At 49.5% G+C, this 16115-nt stretch overlaps 2 protein-coding genes across 3 annotated transcripts; one reads left to right on the forward strand and one right to left on the reverse strand.

The window, feature by feature from the left end:
- Window positions 1-749: 749 nt before the first annotated feature.
- LOC308184228 (E3 ubiquitin-protein ligase TRIM39-like) lies at window positions 750-8071 on the reverse strand. Of its 2 annotated transcripts, XM_080571126.1 has the most exons (7): window positions 7019-8069; window positions 5934-6029; window positions 4988-5218; window positions 4277-4299; window positions 3510-3625; window positions 2691-2853; window positions 750-2501 (listed from the first exon to the last, which is right to left on the reverse strand). In XM_080571126.1, exons 1-7 carry the CDS (start codon window positions 7565-7567, stop codon window positions 2339-2341), a joined length of 1341 nt encoding a protein of 446 aa, XP_080427252.1. In that variant the 5' UTR covers window positions 7568-8069; the 3' UTR covers window positions 750-2338. The 2 variants fall into 2 exon arrangements, with proteins under 2 accessions (XP_080427252.1, XP_080427251.1); XM_080571125.1 differs by having other exon boundaries at window positions 750-2853; window positions 7019-8071.
- Window positions 7388-15701, forward strand: LOC308184225 (E3 ubiquitin-protein ligase TRIM7-like). The gene is made up of 8 exons (XM_080571122.1): window positions 7388-7522; window positions 8202-11735; window positions 12413-12508; window positions 12925-13155; window positions 13318-13340; window positions 13596-13711; window positions 14352-14381; window positions 14902-15701. Exons 2-8 carry the CDS (start codon window positions 11154-11156, stop codon window positions 15414-15416), a joined length of 1593 nt encoding a protein of 530 aa, XP_080427248.1. The 5' UTR covers window positions 7388-7522; window positions 8202-11153; the 3' UTR covers window positions 15417-15701.
- Window positions 15702-16115: the final 414 nt, after the last annotated feature.

Below are 16115 nucleotides of genomic sequence, written 5' to 3' on the forward strand. Positions count from 1 at the left end.
CATCATCGTTAAGTAGTGATTTAAATAAATTGGGCTTGGGTTAAAATGTTCAGACGGACAGCTGGGCCATTGAAGAAAAGAAACTTATTTCATTTTTTTTAAAAAGCTTTGAAGGATAATAGTTTAAAAGGAGCATTTAGGATGAATTTGCCCCCTGGGCTGGTGACAGCGGTGATGTTGAAGGCCAGCAGTCTGCCCCGGGGCTCTCACCTGCAGGAGTTGGTACGCTGGCTGCTGACACTTCTCTTCCAGCTCACGGATCTGCTCGCCCACGGAGGAGATCTCCTCCGAGAGCTTGGCCGTGTTCTCCTCCTGCCTCCTCACGATCTCCTGGTCCAGCTTTGCAAGCTGGCCCAAGAGGAGCTGCTCCTGTCGCTCCACGAACTGGTGCAGCTGCTTGATTTCGGCCACGACCTTCTGCCTCTCCGCTTCTACCCTTTCCTGCAAAAAATGCACGCAAGGGAGAGGCAGGGAGAAATAGCTTGGGGGAAATTGCAACAGAGCAGATCGAATGTGTTGACTTTAGGTGCAACACAGCCATAAATTCATAAATTCCAGTGACATTGCAGAGCAGAGGAATGGGTAATAGTTTAGACTTTTTTTTTCTTTTTTTTTCTTTCATTGCCATTTCTAGGCCGAAGGTGCTGGCAGAGAGCATTTGCCATGGACTGTAATCTTTGTACCTAAAATGCTGCAGACCTCTGAACAGCAGGGAAAGATACACACCAACACCAGAAGCAGGTAAGTCAGGGAATATGTATTTTATTGTATATTATGCATCTACGTGTATATGTATACATATATGTATTATGTATATCAACTATGTATTTTCTTTTACTTTTATTTTATTTTACTTTATTTTACTTTACATGATTTTATTTTTATTTTCCTTTACTTGATTTTATTTTTATTTTTCTTTACTTGATTTTATTTTTATTTTCGTTTTTTATTTCTATTTTATTTTTTATTTTTATCTTATTTTCTTCTGTATTCCCCCTTTTTGGAAAAAGAAATATTACAAGTATTCTTGCAAGCGTTTCCAATCTCTCCCAGGTCTTGCAGCGGTTGTCACAAGCACAGCCCACTGCGCGAAACAGACCTTCCCCTTAACTAATGGGAAATGTGCAGCACCTGCCCGAGTTCCCCCCGCGTGTGACGGCGCGCTTTGGGCGATTTGCTTGTATTTTCTTTCTTTGTCGGCATTTAGCATGGGCGCTTTGGTAAGTAAAAGAGGTGAGGCTGGTGCAAGGTGGGCGGTTGTGGTGCGTGGAGCGTTGAGCAAAAGCGAAGCGTGCGTGGGTTGTGAAGAGGCGCGCTGCAAAAGGCCGTGGAGGGGAAGGGAAGTTGTGGAAGCGTGTGTTTTTTGGGGCAGGGGCGAGTTTGGGAAAAAAAAAGGAGGGTGTCGGGGGAGGAAAAGGTGACCTCCCTGGACGGGTCTTGACCCGGGCCTCTTCGTTGAGAGCGCTGCATCCTAACCCCTTGGCTATCCAGGGAGCACGGGGGGAGGGGCTGTTTGCGGGCTCTTGGCCGTTGCCAGCCGCCAGCGGCATGGCCAGCAAGTGGCAGCAAGAGACAAGCCCGAGAGCACGCTGCAAAGGAGCCACTTGCTTCTTGCCACTTGGCCCCTTGCCATTCAGCGCCTCACGCAAAGAAACCTTTGCGCAGCACCAAAGCCACAGCTCTCCAATTGCTTTGCCTAGCCCAAACCGCTGCCGCCACGCAGTGCCAGGCAAGCTGCCAAGTGCTTGGCGAGCAGCCTCCAGCCCCTCTGGCTTCCTTCTTCCATGCCCAACTTGCCCTTAGGCACCAGCTCAGCCCGAGGCTCTTGCTCAAGGAGAGGCTGAAGCCAGCTCTGCTTGGGAAGGATTTCTTTCTCTTGGCTTTAGGCACGGACAGATGTGTTTGCATGCCACCTAGTCAGTCGAGGCTCCTGTGGACTTGGAGGACTCGTGCGGGGACTTGTTGAGCTCTTTGTAAATGAGATACCGTAGAAATTGCCACCGTTGTGCATCGATTAGGTTATCTCACCCGTTGATGAGATTATTGCCTTCTTGTCGGCAGAAAGGTAGGAAAACTCGAAGCAGTCAGCAAGTCCTAAAGGCTTTTGCATCTCGGTCCACGGCGTCTATGCTCAGTCACGACGCTCAGTGGGATGAAAAGTGCAGGTGAAGGCTCCAGCAAACAGCAGGGATGCGCGATCAGTTGGAGATTTGGCTCAGCTCTGTCGCTGTTCTCCAACAGAGAGGTTTTCTTCATGCCTTCAAAAGCCATCTCTGGGGTGATGAGACCCCACCGTGTCCCCAGATTTGGGTGAGTGAGACTTGAGGCATGGGGAGGGTCAGGGGGACAGGGTGAACTGGCACCCCCTGCCCAGGCAGAGCAGAGGCAGGATTTGCTCCCCTGCAAAGGATGTCGGCGGATAGGTGAAGATGGGCGCCTGGTTGTGGGAGTCGAAAAATGCCACGCGCCCTGCCTCGTAGTCCAGGTAAATCCCAATCACCCTGGGGGCAGCAAGCAGCGAGATGGGGCTGGTAGGACAGGTGAGAGCCTGGTACTGGCTCCCACATTGCCCCACCGCCCAGATGCCCACCTCGGGCTTGACGCTGATCCGTCCTTTCCTCCTCACCGACTCTTTGGCCACCCCAACGGCCCAGGCTTCCCCGTCACCCACCTCCACCTCCCAGTAGTACCTCCCTGTGCTGAAACCCTCGCAGCCCAGCACGCAGCGGGATGAATCGAAGCGTTTGGGGTTATCGGGCACGGGCTGGCGGGTGTCTTCCCATCTCACGCGTTTGCGATCCTCGGACAGGACCAGCCGGGGATGCGCCGTCTCCGGATCCAGCGTCAGGCTTACTGAGGACAAAGAGAAGATGAGCATCAGAGGCATGGTCCTAAATGACCTTAACGTCATGTTTTGTCTATGTAATGTCTATTTTCCCCAGCCTGGCTTGACTGGGACACTCCAGCTCCCAGTCCAGGGGCTCTCCTTGTTTGCTGGAGTGATGGAAGAATTGTTTTATGCCCATGAGCAAAGAAAAGGAAGAGAAATGTGACTGCACGAAGGGAAATTGATCTAGAAAAGCAAGGCTTTGAAGTGTGGATATTTTTTTTCTGGTAGTCTCCAGGCCATTGAAAAGAAGACAGGAATCCTCCATTGTCCCATGATCTTTGTTTTTTTAAGATCACCAATGTTCCCAGCAGCTTCACAGGGAAATGTTTGCAACGTTCACCTTGTTAGGAGAGCTGCTGCTGTGCAGGACTCCACGTGACATCCCACAGGCATCCCAACGCTGACCTGGCTCCCCAGGTCCTGCCAGGAGGCAAATTCGTCCTCCCTCATGCAATCAGCCAGAGTAATTGCACCTTGCTATGCTAATACACGGGGCATGTTGGAGGTATCTCTTTGTGACATTGCACCAGGACTTCTACTCTGCTGAGATCTTCCTGAAATCCACTGCAAACAGACCCAGGTGCAACCTCCAGCCCTCTCCTCCCCGGTTCCTCTCTACCTTGAAATTTCATCAGCATCTCCTTGAGGGCAATGTTCTTCTGGGGAAGACTGGTGGGTGTCTCAGCCAGCTCAGGCGATGCCTCCAGTGGCTTCTGGGCGCTCTCTCTCTCAAGCCTGGAAGGAAAGGAAAGCTGGCTCATAATACTGCCTTTGCTTGTTATTCTCATGATGAGAATTTCTGACTGATTTTCAAGTGGGATTTATTACAAAGAAATAATAGTGGGGCTGGAGCAAAGGACGGGTACTAGGGTAGTCATTAATGAACTCCCCAAGAAGCATCTGCTGACCCAGAGCACTATTTTGTCCCAAACACCAAGCAGTGAAGAGCTTCTCTCACGATCAGCAATGCTCTACATCAAGGGAAATACAAACAATAAAAGATGCCTTTCCTTGCCTGGTTTTACCTTTAAAATAACCCACCTTCCTGGTCCATGTCCAAAGAGCATTATTCACAAAGAGGTCAATTATAGGGGTGGAAGTTCATACTCAAGTTCCCCTTTCACCCAAATGCACTCCTGGGTGTTTAAACACCCGGATAGTTTTAGCTGCTGGGTTGTAATTTATGGTGGACGTCTGACAGCTTTTCCTGGTCTTCAGGATCCAACTGGGACCAGGGCACTTTTTGCAGTGTCCTAGCTTTATCCTATGTGTCTATGCAGTCTCTGGGAGGGTCATATGGGACTGGGATTTTGGAGTCCATCAGTGTCACCACCGTAGAAATAAACAACATTAACATCGTAATAACGTGTGGGAGAAGCCACAAACCTGCTCAGGATGTTCCTGCTGTCCTACAAGGAAAGGATTAGAGAAGGAGCATTAGGACAGAGCAACGTCAACCTGACAATAAACAACAAGAGGCTGCCTTGGGGTGACCTCAGGCAACCACTCTAAAATGACGGGTCTAAAATAGTACTGCATTGCCTGCACGCTGTTTGCAGATGTGCTGCGGGGTTTGGCGAGGTCATGGCAGCACCATTGAACGAGCTGCTCGTTGTAGTTACCTGCCATCACCCTCCGTGTCCCTTCTCCTGGGGCACGGGTGTTACTATTGCTAATGCACACTACTGCTTTGGCATAGCCAGCTGTTTGAAAGCAGGAGTTAACCAGAGCCTGCAGCTGGGCTCAGGTAGCCTGGTTTGATGACTACTTAAGGAGGAGATGAGCCACAGCTAGGCACTGCTTTTTGTTTCTCCACGCTGTATTGTTGGGATTTAGACCATCCTTCTGCATGTAGGCACGTCCAGTCAGATGGATGAGTGCCATAGCCATCATCGTTAAGTAGTGATTTAAATAAATTGGGCTTGGGTTAAAATGTTCAGACGGACAGCTGGGCCATTGAAGAAAAGAAACTTATTTCATTTTTTTTAAAAAGCTTTGAAGGATAATAGTTTAAAAGGAGCATTTAGGATGAATTTGCCCCCTGGGCTGGTGACAGCGGTGATGTTGAAGGCCAGCAGTCTGCCCCGGGGCTCTCACCTGCAGGAGTTGGTATGCTGGCTGCTGACACTTCTCTTCCAGCTCACGGATCTGCTCGCCCACGGAGGAGATCTCCTCCGAGAGCTTGGCCGTGTTCTCCTCCTGCCTCCTCACGATCTCCTGGTCCAGCTTTGCAAGCTGGCCCAAGAGGAGCTGCTCCTGTCGCTCCACGAACTGGTGCAGCTGCTTGATTTCGGCCACGACCTTCTGCCTCTCCGCTTCTACCCTTTCCTGCAAAAAATGCACGCAAGGGAGAGGCAGGGAGAAATAGCTTGGGGGAAATTGCAACAGAGCAGATCGAATGTGTTGACTTTAGGTGCAACACAGCCATAAATTCATAAATTCCAGTGACATTGCAGAGCAGAGGAATGGGTAATAGTATAGACTTTTTTTTCTTTTTTTTTCTTTCATTGCCCTTTCTAGGCCGAAGGTGCTGGCAGAGAGCATTTGCCATGGACTGTAATCTTTGTACCTAAAATGCTGCAGACCTCTGAACAGCAGGGAAAGATACACACCAACACCAGAAGCAGGTAAGTCAGGGAAAGGGAAATCACAGAAAGAAAGAAGCAGTTTGGTGATTCCCTTTTCCACATGTATTAATAAGGGGAACCTGGGAATGTGCCCCACCTGTGAGCAAACTGAGGAAGAAAAATCTCAGCAATAACTTGGCCAAATCCAACACATGCTCATGGACAGATAAGATGCTCAAGGAGCCAGGAGGCATGGGGGGGAATAGAAGTAGCTCTTAACTAATTATGGTAGCTGTCCCCACCACCCTGACCTTCCCGCAGTGGAGACATTCCCAATCTGCACATGCAAAGGACCACGGAGATGTGATCTTTGGCCGTGGCACATCTTCTGTCTCCACATCCATCGCCGTGGCCAGAAGGATGACCAAAAGGGAGAAAAGAGAGAAAGACACCACCGCCCAGGGATGGATCCTTACGAGGAAATTCAGGCTTCTCCCCTCCTCAGCCATTTTCAGCCCCAGCAGCTTTTCCCTCCTGTCCTTCAGGATCTGCACATGAGCCTGGAATTTCTCCTGAATAGAGAAGAAACATTTTGATGGTGCATTTTCTTTCTCCAGCTGGTCCATCCCTCCACTTTCATCCCACCTAGTTCAGTCTATCTCCTACAAATTCACTCTCCCCTGCTTAATAATATGGTAATCTGGCTCTGGTAATTAGTAAACCCTCACTTCTGGCAGAGAAAGGGAGGTGGGCAGACAGAATGGGCCGCTTTCTCCCAAAACCACGGTGAAATTGTATGCACATTGTATGCATAATTGTATGCATTGTATGCATAGGTTAGAAAAGGAAATGCTCAGGCAGAGGACAAGGAGCTTCATGTGACTGGGGAGACCCTGCTGGCATCTCCTCGGGTTCAGTGCTGACCCAAAACATAAGCTCAGGATGTTTGCTCACATCCCATACCGAGGAATATGTTTTCCTCCCCAACCTTGCAGCCTGGGCAATGCCCCATATCCAGTGTTCAGTCCAGCTTTGGGTGGCAAGACCATATCCTCCACTTCTCCTGGGTGGTGAGACCAGGGATGCATTCATTGCCTGTATGTGGTGAGAGCAAATTTTACGCCTCACCTGCAGACAAAAAAAGCATTTTTCACTGCAACCAGCACAAAACTTAACCCTGCCTTGTACCCTGAGACCAGATTCTTTTGGTAGAAATCAGCTTCTCCTGCACAGGGAGCATCTCCTGCACCCCAAATGGCCAAGGCAGCATAGCTGCCCCTGCTTTGAGCAGGAGCTGGGATTAAATATCTTCTGGGCTCCTTTCCAGCACGGTTTATACAATGCTATTATGATGATCTGGGAATGACAGCTTCAAGAAAACTGGGATGGCCAGAAGTAGAAGTGGGGGGAGCACGGAGCAAGCAGGGAGGAGGTCAGCTGTAATTCAACCCGTGGATCGAAAGGGGTGGAAACGCAAACATTTACAAGCATTTCTCAGGGCAGGTCCCTGACCTGGTCCCCTCCTGCTCCCCCGGTTTCCCCCCCTCTGGAGCCCTCTTACCTTGTGCTCCTCTGCAGCCTCCTCGATGGGGACCACAGGGTGGGCGCGATGCGCCTGGGACTCCCTGCAGACCAGGCAGATGGGGGTCTGGTCCTCCTCGCAGAAGAGTTTCAGAGCCTCCTGGTGCTTCTCGCACAGCCTCTCCCCCACTGCCCCTCCTTTGGCTGCCTGCAGGCTCAGCCTCTTGGCTATCTCGATGATTTTCGCCAGCTCCCGGTTGGGTCTCAGGTTTCTCTGTGGGGCCGTCTCTTTGCACCGCGGGCAGGTGAAATTCGCCTCCTCTTCCTCCCAGCAGCGGGTGATGCACGCCCGGCAGAAGTTGTGGCCGCAGTGGATGGAGACGGGGTCTTGGAAGAAGCCCAGGCAGATGGAGCAGGAGGCTTCATCCTGGAAGCTTTCTGCAGGGATGTCTTCAGCCATGGTCTTCTTGGTGGCGAAGATGACAGGGCAGCTTTCGTTTTCCGCCCCGACTGGTCTCGCCGTTGGCTGCTCCCCTTCCTGCAGGTGCCTGGGGCCCCGAGGGAGGTGAAAGGGAGCTGAGAGATTCATCACGGGGGGGTGATCAGGTTTTCTCCGTGTGAAAGGCTGCGCTGAGAGGCTGCAGAGATCCCCCTTCCCAGAGGGGGAGCAGAGAGGAAGGGAGAATCCCCCTTCCCCAAGGGGACCCCGTGGGTTTCAAAGAGACCAGATTGAAAATAAACATCCTTAATAACTTCCTGCCTCGGTACAGATCCACCTGCAGCTTCAATCTATGACACTCCCCCCCAAAAAAATACCCAGGGAAGCAGAGGGGTAACCCCTGCCCCAAGTCTCCCCACGGGGTCCCGCACCCAGAAACCAGCCTGGTTTCATTCCTCATTAATAAATGCACTCTTAAGGGATTAATTAATTGAAGGGCACAGGAATAGAGCTTGATAAGGCTCCCTTCTTCATGCTAAACCACCAAACACATCCTTCGCTCTTCGTTTTCAGCCCTTTCTTATTTTGCATGGCTAACTGCTGGCTTCACCACCACTCATTTGTGCTCATGCGTGTGTACGTGCAGCAATAATACTTTTATTGCTGCTTTCGCTTCTCCTTTTAAACAGGATGCTGTTTCTTTCACGGCTCAGTGCTAAGCCCGGAGTCAAGTGGCAAGCAATTATCACTCACCCGTTTATTTTTATCTTCCCTTTTCCTCCAGGCTTGCCTGCGCTTGAAGAAAGGAGGGGATTTCCTTTCGCCATGTAAATGAAATAACTCCACGACAAGCCATATCCATCATCTGCTCAGGGACAGTTTCTCCTCCAGGTGGCAGCGGGAGAGCTTCCATCAGCCTTTTGCCACCATGTTTCTGGGGGACAATGTGATATTTCAGCAGTGTTGAACAACTAGGTTGTTTAGGCTGAAATATTATATCTATCACATAAATCAATCACGTATCACATCAATATCACATCTTATCACATGAACAAGCAAGTTTTTGTTTTCCTGCAAAGACTCGGGCTGTAGTAGCCAGCCCTGAATCCAAAACTTCATCCAAAATTCGCTATAATAATGCCAAAATTAGCTATGATAATGCCAAAATGTACAAATGAATGTCCTCCTCTCTACCATCCTTCTGCAGCTGTCCTGGAGGGACAAGAACATCGTTCTCCACCCTATTAGGTAAAAATGCCCAAATTCTCTCGATTCCACAGACCACTGACCTATGGCCCATGGAAGAGATGCTATCAGTCCAAAGCCCTTTACGTGGTCAAACAAACAGGGTGTATTTGCACTGGGATGCTGCTGGCTAACAAAGCAACACATTTTCTGAGAACATCAGTAAATAAGACATCTGTGGTTATTGGTTTGCAGTTTTTTTTGGGGGGGCATCATGATTTTCTGGTGCAGATTTCCGTGCCTATGAGCACTCAGAATGAAACTGGTGGTATGGTTTCATATTCAAGGCCTTTTATTTTTTATTATTTATTTATTTATTTATTTATTTATTTATTTATTTTTAGGAGGGGTGTTAATCTGGAGTTAAGGGTTGATTTATTAGGGAATGAGACGTGCAGAGGAACTGATGCTGGGATTTGCATTGAGGGCACTGTTTTCTCTCCTGCTTTGCTTCCTCCTGCTGGTCCATGAATGCAAACAGCCTCATCACCTCTTTCCTTCCTGGCACAAGCCACATTTCCTCCCCAGTTACCTACATGAACTGCATAATCACCATAACCTCAGAGCAATCACCTGCAGCAGCTTTGCTTTCTGCTGTGCCTGCTTGTGGCTTGAAGCAGAGCTTGGTGCACCTGGAAAAGCATCACGGCTTCTCCAAATCCAGCCACGTCACTTGATTTTGCAAAGACCTGGGGGCACTAATGAGCATTAATGGCCCTGAGCAACCTCCACCTGAGCCCCCCACCTATCCCATGGCACAGGGGCTCTATTTAAACTCAGTTCTTAGGCTTTTAGTATTTTTGCAATCTGCTTTAGAGGAGAACCCATGCATGGCTATGGAGCTGCTGATCCCTGCACCCCATGGGCTGCCTTCATGATTTCAGTTCCCTTGCTAAGGGATTTTTATCTGATAAGAAAATTCAGCAGAGATTTGGAGCTGCCTATCCCAATATGGAGAAAATATGAGTGTTTTGGGGGTGTTTGAGCCCGTTGTTTTAGGCAAAATGTAGGTGAGGCCAGGTCCCACAAGGGAGAGGCTGAGGAGAGGGTGAAGCATTATTTGCAATGTCTAAGTGATGTTGAACTTGATGTTAAACAGCAATAAGTCACAGAAAAGGGAATCATGGGGTACTTTGATGTACTAATTTCCCTTAATGTCAACTCTAAACCTTAGGGTAAAGCTCCACAGAGGTTTAGCTTGCCTTCAGCTAACCCAACCCAGCTGCTAAAAGAAGGCTTAGTGCATTTTTATTTGTTTTCTTGCAACCAAAGCCTTCTAATACTGCTCTCTACAGGTTAAAAATAATCACACCCCTCTGCAAATGAGCCCTGAGCTCACTGTAAGCAGCAGAGCTGTGAGCAAGTGTGGTCTCATGAGGGAGCTGGAGGCTCGTTTTTGAAGAAGGGACATTTGTTGAACGCCTCTCTGCAAGGGGAGCTAGAAAATTAGTAATGAAGGCTTTTACTATGGGCTTCTGCTTAATTGCTTCAAGCCATCAATTAGGGAAGTGGGGGAAGGAATGCAGGGAGTAACCCCAAAATTGCTGTCAGGCACAAGCTGCCCTGCTTCAGTTTTCCCTTTTCTTTGCATTGCTTTAGCTCCTGCCTCCTTTCTTCAGTCTCTCAGGTTGTAGTTTAAGGGTTAAATATAAATGCAGTCCAGGAAAAGGGTGTGCTTTTTCCTGTGATCAGCCACATGAGGAAGCTGATTGGGCTGAAAAATGGGTCTGTGGGGGGAAAATGGTTTGTTTTCAGGCTGTTTGATGTCTGGTTCTGCAGAGGTTAAGAGGGCAGGATGGTGGTGGCCAAAGCTATGGGATGGGTCAGCTGCAGAGGATGGTTCAAAGGTATTAAATAAAATAAAAGAGGTTCAAAGACCCCTGATGTCGACAGACTTTCACAGAGGGATGTAAGGAGCAAGTGCTCTTTTTTAGCTGGAAGCAGGGGGCTGAAAATATTCTTGGCTGGGACATCCAGAGCCTGTTGAGCTAGAAATGGGATCCCTGTGGTGCTGGCATCCCTCTGTACCTGGAGAAATGCCAAGCTAATCAGCTAGGACTTGCGAATTGACGTGTTTTGCAATGAAGAAGGTGGGAGCAGTTTAGTGCCCAAACCCCATGGAGGCAGGATTTGGCCACACAATGTAAAAGCCAAGGGAGAGCTGGCTGCAAAGCTTCCAGGGTCAGAGGGAGCTGGATGGGGTCATACTTTTTTTTGGGGTGCTGTTTGCTGCAGAACCGATGCTGGCTTCACGTGTGTCTGCACCATTGCTTTCCCAACCTTCACAAACCTTATTCACCTTTTCCAACGATGTCCTTCTCCATTTTTTCCAAGCCAAGCCCCCTCCCTAAATCCTCTTTGCTCCCATACCCAGCTCATTCAGGATGTGGATCTTGCCCTGAATTTTGGCAGGGATCCATTTCCCCATTCCTGAGGAAGCTCCCCAACGTATGTAGATCCATTCTGCCAACCCACAGGTACCAGGGCACCCATGCAGATATTTTGGGCATCACCTCCACTCCCCGGTCGCACCCCAGGATCATCTCTAGCTCTGCCCACCCCGAGCACTGGGGTGATGGGAAGGGAAACGCCTTTCCCTTGCGCAGAGGAAAATGAAAGTTGGTGGCTCACGGTGGCTTGCAACGGGGGCCCCATGGCTGCACCGAGCCCTGTCGCCAAGCTCCCCAGCGAAGCCTCCTGCCCAATCTGCCTGGAGTATTTCCGAGACCCCGTCTCCATCCACTGCGGTCACAATTTCTGCCGGGCGTGCATCACCCGCTGTTGGGAGTGGTCCACGGCGAATTTCTCCTGCCCGCAGTGCAAAGAGACGGCCCCGGAGAGAAGCTTTCGTCCCAGCCGGGAGCTGGCGAGGGTCCTTGAAATAGCCAAGAGGTTGAGTTTGCAGGCAGCCAGAGGGGAGGCAGTGGAGGAGGAAGGATGCGAGAGGCACCGGGAGCCTCTGAATGTCTTCTGCAAAGATGACGAAACCTTCATCTGCGTGATCTGCCGGGAGTCCCGGGTGCACCGGGCTCACACCATGCTTCCTGTGCAGGAGGCTGTCCAGGAATACAAGGTAAAGGTTTATTTTTTCCACCTAGATATGTACTAGGAGATGAATTGGCACCATCAGGGTGTGATGTTCCCTCTCAGCACCTTACCATGGGGCTGCAAAACATCCTACCCCACACCCAGGGCTGTAGTCCAGGGGCAGAAGCGTTGTCCTCCCCCCTTCTGGGTGTTTGTGAACTGACCTCTTTCGAAATGACAACGTAGACCACGCACCGGTGTTTCCACTGCCTCTCTTCTCAGCCTGGTTGAGCAGTTAATCTAAAGATATTCCACAGCCAAAGGGGTGAGGTCTTCATCCCCTCTCTCCCCTTGCAAAACTCAAGCCTTTGTCCAGCTCTTGTGCTCAGCAGACATCTGTTGATCCTGTGATGCTCTCTAAACCAGCAGGGAAATGTCCCAGAAAAAAAAAAAAAAAAAAAAAACTGCTTTTTTTTTTGCTGTATAAATAAGTTAAATCATCTTGAGAAAGGAAAAGAGCAGGTGGAAAAACCTTTCTCCACTTTGTGACATTTATTTCAATTTGAAGTATTCCCAGTCCTAAAGTTTGGGATCCTTCTGGGCCAAGAGAGTCGTGAGGAGAAGTTCTGGAGTTGAGCATGGCTCAATCCCTCTTCCAAGTGTCTTTTTTTTTTAGGCTGTCTGCACTCTCCTAAGACATGGGGTCTTGTTTCCTTCCCTCAGGGACAAATCCAAGCCCATCTGCAAACACTGAAGGAGGACAGAGACAGACTCCTGGGCTTTCGAGAGGCTGAAATGAGGAGAAACTGGGAGTATTTAGTAAGTGTCTATTTTTTTGGAGCAGGGATGGAATCTGGGTATCTGCCTTTGGCTTTAGATGAAATGCTGCATGGATAATCATCCTACCGAGCAGTGGGTATGGGGTCTCTCTACATGGACCAAGCCAAATGCTGCCTGACTTATTTTTACTGGATTGTAGGGGAAAAAAAAATATAAAAGGCAGAGCCTGGAGCCCTGAAAGGGGCTCAATTGCTGAATGACAAGAAAATTCTGAGTGGGTTTCTTGTTCTGGATGGAGAATAATGTTTGGATGTGTTGGAAGTCATCAGGATGTCCCTGCTGTAACACATTTTAGGATGCTCTGGGCACTGACCCTTTCTAGGTGTGCATTCAATGGCCAGTGCAGGACTTTGCTGCCTCATTCTGCACCCACCTCTTGTGTCCCCTCCTCACAGGAGAAGACCGAGGCTGAGCGGCAGAAGGTTTTGAGCACATTTGAAGGGCTGCGTCTCTTCCTGGAGGACCAGGCACGTCACATGCTGGCTCAGCTGGTGGACCTGGAGAGGGCCGTAGAGAAAATGCAGGAAGAAAATATCACCAACCTGACGAAGGAGATCTCTCACCTGGATACCCTGATCCAGGAGATGGAGGAGAAGTGCCAGCAGCCAGCAAGTAAATTTCTGCAGGTGAGGAACTATTAAACAGAGCTTGGCTAACACAACCTGGCTCTGGGTATTGACCCATGATGCAGCTAAACCTGGTTGTGCTTGCTCCAAAGCTGCTGGGGTTTCAGTAGATGTTTTACTGCCAAGATGCATTCCCTGTGTTTCCTATCCCTTCTCTTCCAGGACATCAGAGGCACCTTGAGCAGGTATGGATGGGGTTTCCTGAACTTCTTCTCCCACCCCCAACCTGGGGAACAGGTTGGACCTTGTGTTGAGCAGGACAGGCACAGGTTTGGTTTCATGGACTGTGGTTGAGAGCTGAAGTGTCACTACCCATCACAGAATATACATGTTTATTAAAGCATGCACCAGCTCCTTTGAGCTATGGGTGTGTACGAAATATTTCTTGGTGTCTCTCAGAGGTGCATCCTGACCTCTCCTTTCTCTCCCTCTTCCTCTAGGTTTGGAAAGGAAAATTTCCAGCAGCCCACGTTGCTTCTTCCAGAGCTGGAAAATAAAATCAGTCACTTCAGGGAGAAAAATATTGCTCTAGAGGAGACTCTGAGGAACTTCAAAGGTATTGAGCATGGACAGGGATTGGGAGATGGAGCAATGTCTGTGGGGGCACAAATTGTGTCCGCTTAGAGCATAAATCACATTTATTGAAATTGGTGGGGGAATTGTGATGGACTTTTTGGAGATGAAACAGTTGTCAGGCAAAACCCAGGTGCTCTTCAGGCTAATTCTATAATGGGAATCCAGCATGCCTGCCTTTGTTAGAGTTGCCCAACCTTTTCCAAATGAGAAATGTGAGATCCAGCTGGCTCCACCTGCACTGTGATGTGGATCTATGCTGAGATACCCCACCTAAAATAACCTCTGTGCTGGGAGGAAGCCTTCAGAAAAAACAGAGCACACAGCCAGGGAAGGGGGTCCTGGTCCCTGGATTTCCACTTCTTTGGGGGCAACCTGCTCTTAAAATGATTTTGAAATCCCTGGTTGAGGAAATAGTATAGAAAATGGTCCTAATCCTAAACGTTTCTTGTTTCCTTTTGGTCTCCTTGGATTGTGCATCACATTTCTTCCATCTCCCTGCAGACATCTCGCACAAGGTGTGATCTGAGCAGGGCAGAACAACCTCTCTGCTTTCATATTCACACCGACACCAGCATGTTATATCAGATAGATAATGTCTCTCTTTCTTCCCTCTGTTTTAGACATCCTGATGTTTGAGCTGCCTGAAAAGAGTAAGTCCATCTCCTGGAGCTGAGGGAGTGGGAAAACGCAAGGGAAGGCTGAGCCCAGCATGGGACGGCCTATGAGTTGGAGGCTCATTTGGGGAAGATGCCTCTGTGTCTGAATGACAAAATGAGAGGGAGGGGGGAAACATCATAAGGAGTCAGGGAAACACCATAAAGAGTCAGGGAATCCCCACCACAAGGTGTTGATGGATTCATTTCTCTCAATGCTAAGCTACATGAAGGTCAACTCTGTTCCTCATACCTGTATGTTCAGGGACCAAATGCTTAGTTTGACATTTTTTTTGAGCCAAAAAGTCTCCTATGCTTGGGGTTTGCTCTCCTACTCCCTTGGGAAGCTTCTTCTGATGTTCACCTGGGTGCTGTGGAATGGTGAAGGCAAACAACATCAGAAAGGGTAGAGCATCCCAAGGGATGGGGTGAATGATGCTGCAGGACATCCCCGCTCAGCCCTAGCAGCAAGGCAGAGCCTGGGGCCATGGGGAAATATTTTGGTTTCCTTTACCAGTGAATGTGACCCTGGATCCAGCCACGGCTCACCCCCAGCTCACCGTGTCGGAGGACAGGAGGAGCGTGAGGTGGGAAGATGCCCAGCAGGATGCATCCGATGAGGGATTTGGCCCCGATCCCTCCGTGCTGGGCTGCGAGGGCATCACCTCGGGGAGATGCTGCTGGGAGGTAGAGGTGACACCCAAAGGCTCCTGGGCTGTCGGTGTGGCCAGGGAGTCTCTGAAGAGGACGGAAGAGACCCCTGTGAGCCCCGAGATTGAGCTGTGGTCTATGGGTCTCTGTGAGGGCCAGTTTTGGGCTCTCACCTCCTATGAGCGCACGCCGTTATCCCAAATCCAGGTCCCCAGAAGGGTCCGGATCACCCTGGACTATGAGAGGGGTCAGGTGGCATTTTTTGATGTTGATAGGAAGGCCTTGATCTTCATTTTCTCAGCAGCCTCATTCAAAGGGGAGAGTGTTCACCCCTGGTTCTTGGTGTGGAGCGAGGGGTCTCAGATCACATTGTGTCCCTGAAGCTCTTCCTTCTTACCCAAACACAAATTTTATGTCCCCAACACCCCCATTCCTAGCACTTTGGAGGACTCCTACAAAATTCCTAGTAGGCCTTTCTGGCCTCTCTTCCTATTCTCAGTGACCCCAAAGGGCTAATCATCTCTGTGGGTTAGTGTCCCAAACTGTAATTGCCAATTTGGGGTATCAATGGCTGACAGTTGGACCACGTCTGCCCCAAAACATCTTGCACCAGACTGGCAGCTTCTCCAGTCTTAGGGTTTCAGATGAAGTAAAAAGGTTTACATGCTGTGACGTTCCTCTGTCTGGTTATTTACTGCTTCTGGATGTCAGGTTCATGGGGATTAAGGGGAAGTCACCGGGATTGGCATGGGTTTCTCTTATCTGTAGAGGTCAGAATGTTTTATTTCTAGGCTGGGCACTGCAAACTCAGTACAACAGATGGAGAAAAATAGGGACGTTTATACATCTGAGTTATCTGACAGATTTTAAGCATGACCCTGAGGATGGGGGAAATCACATCTGCAAAATTTGTTGGCAGTTTCAAGGTGGACTGGACTTTTGGCTGACTAAGTCCCATTGCTGGTATCTGCACAGAGGCTATGAGTTGGCCGTGCCTGCACCCAGGTAGGTCCACAAGCCCCAAGAAGGTGACCTAGGGCCGTCCTTGAAAGCCACATGTCACACTGATCTCAATCAGAG

The sequence above is a fragment of the Anser brachyrhynchus genome (assembly GCF_964034855.1).
Source record: "Anser brachyrhynchus genome assembly, chromosome: 30".
Classification (NCBI taxonomy): Eukaryota; Metazoa; Chordata; class Aves; order Anseriformes; family Anatidae; genus Anser; species Anser brachyrhynchus.

What these genes read in the sequence shown, in the direction of transcription:
- LOC308184225 (XM_080571122.1), top strand. Translation starts at nt 11,154, where the DNA reads ATGCAGATATTTTGGGCATCACCTCCACTCCCCGGTCGCACCCCAGGA. An exon ending in GGAGAAACTGGGAGTATTTA is followed by an intron (nt 12,509 to 12,924) that starts GTAAGTGTCTAT and finishes CCCTCCTCACAG; the next exon opens with GAGAAGACCGAGGCTGAGCG. An exon ending in CAGCAAGTAAATTTCTGCAG is followed by an intron (nt 13,156 to 13,317) that starts GTGAGGAACTAT and finishes CTTCTCTTCCAG; the next exon opens with GACATCAGAGGCACCTTGAG.
- LOC308184228 (XM_080571125.1), bottom strand. Translation starts at nt 7,567, where the DNA reads ATGAATCTCTCAGCTCCCTTTCACCTCCCTCGGGGCCCCAGGCACCTG. An exon ending in CAGCATACCAACTCCTGCAG is followed by an intron (nt 4,300 to 4,987) that starts GTGAGAGCCCCG and finishes CTTTCCTTGTAG; the next exon opens with GACAGCAGGAACATCCTGAG. An exon ending in AGCAGGAACATCCTGAGCAG is followed by an intron (nt 3,626 to 4,276) that starts GTTTGTGGCTTC and finishes CTTTCCTTCCAG; the next exon opens with GCTTGAGAGAGAGAGCGCCC.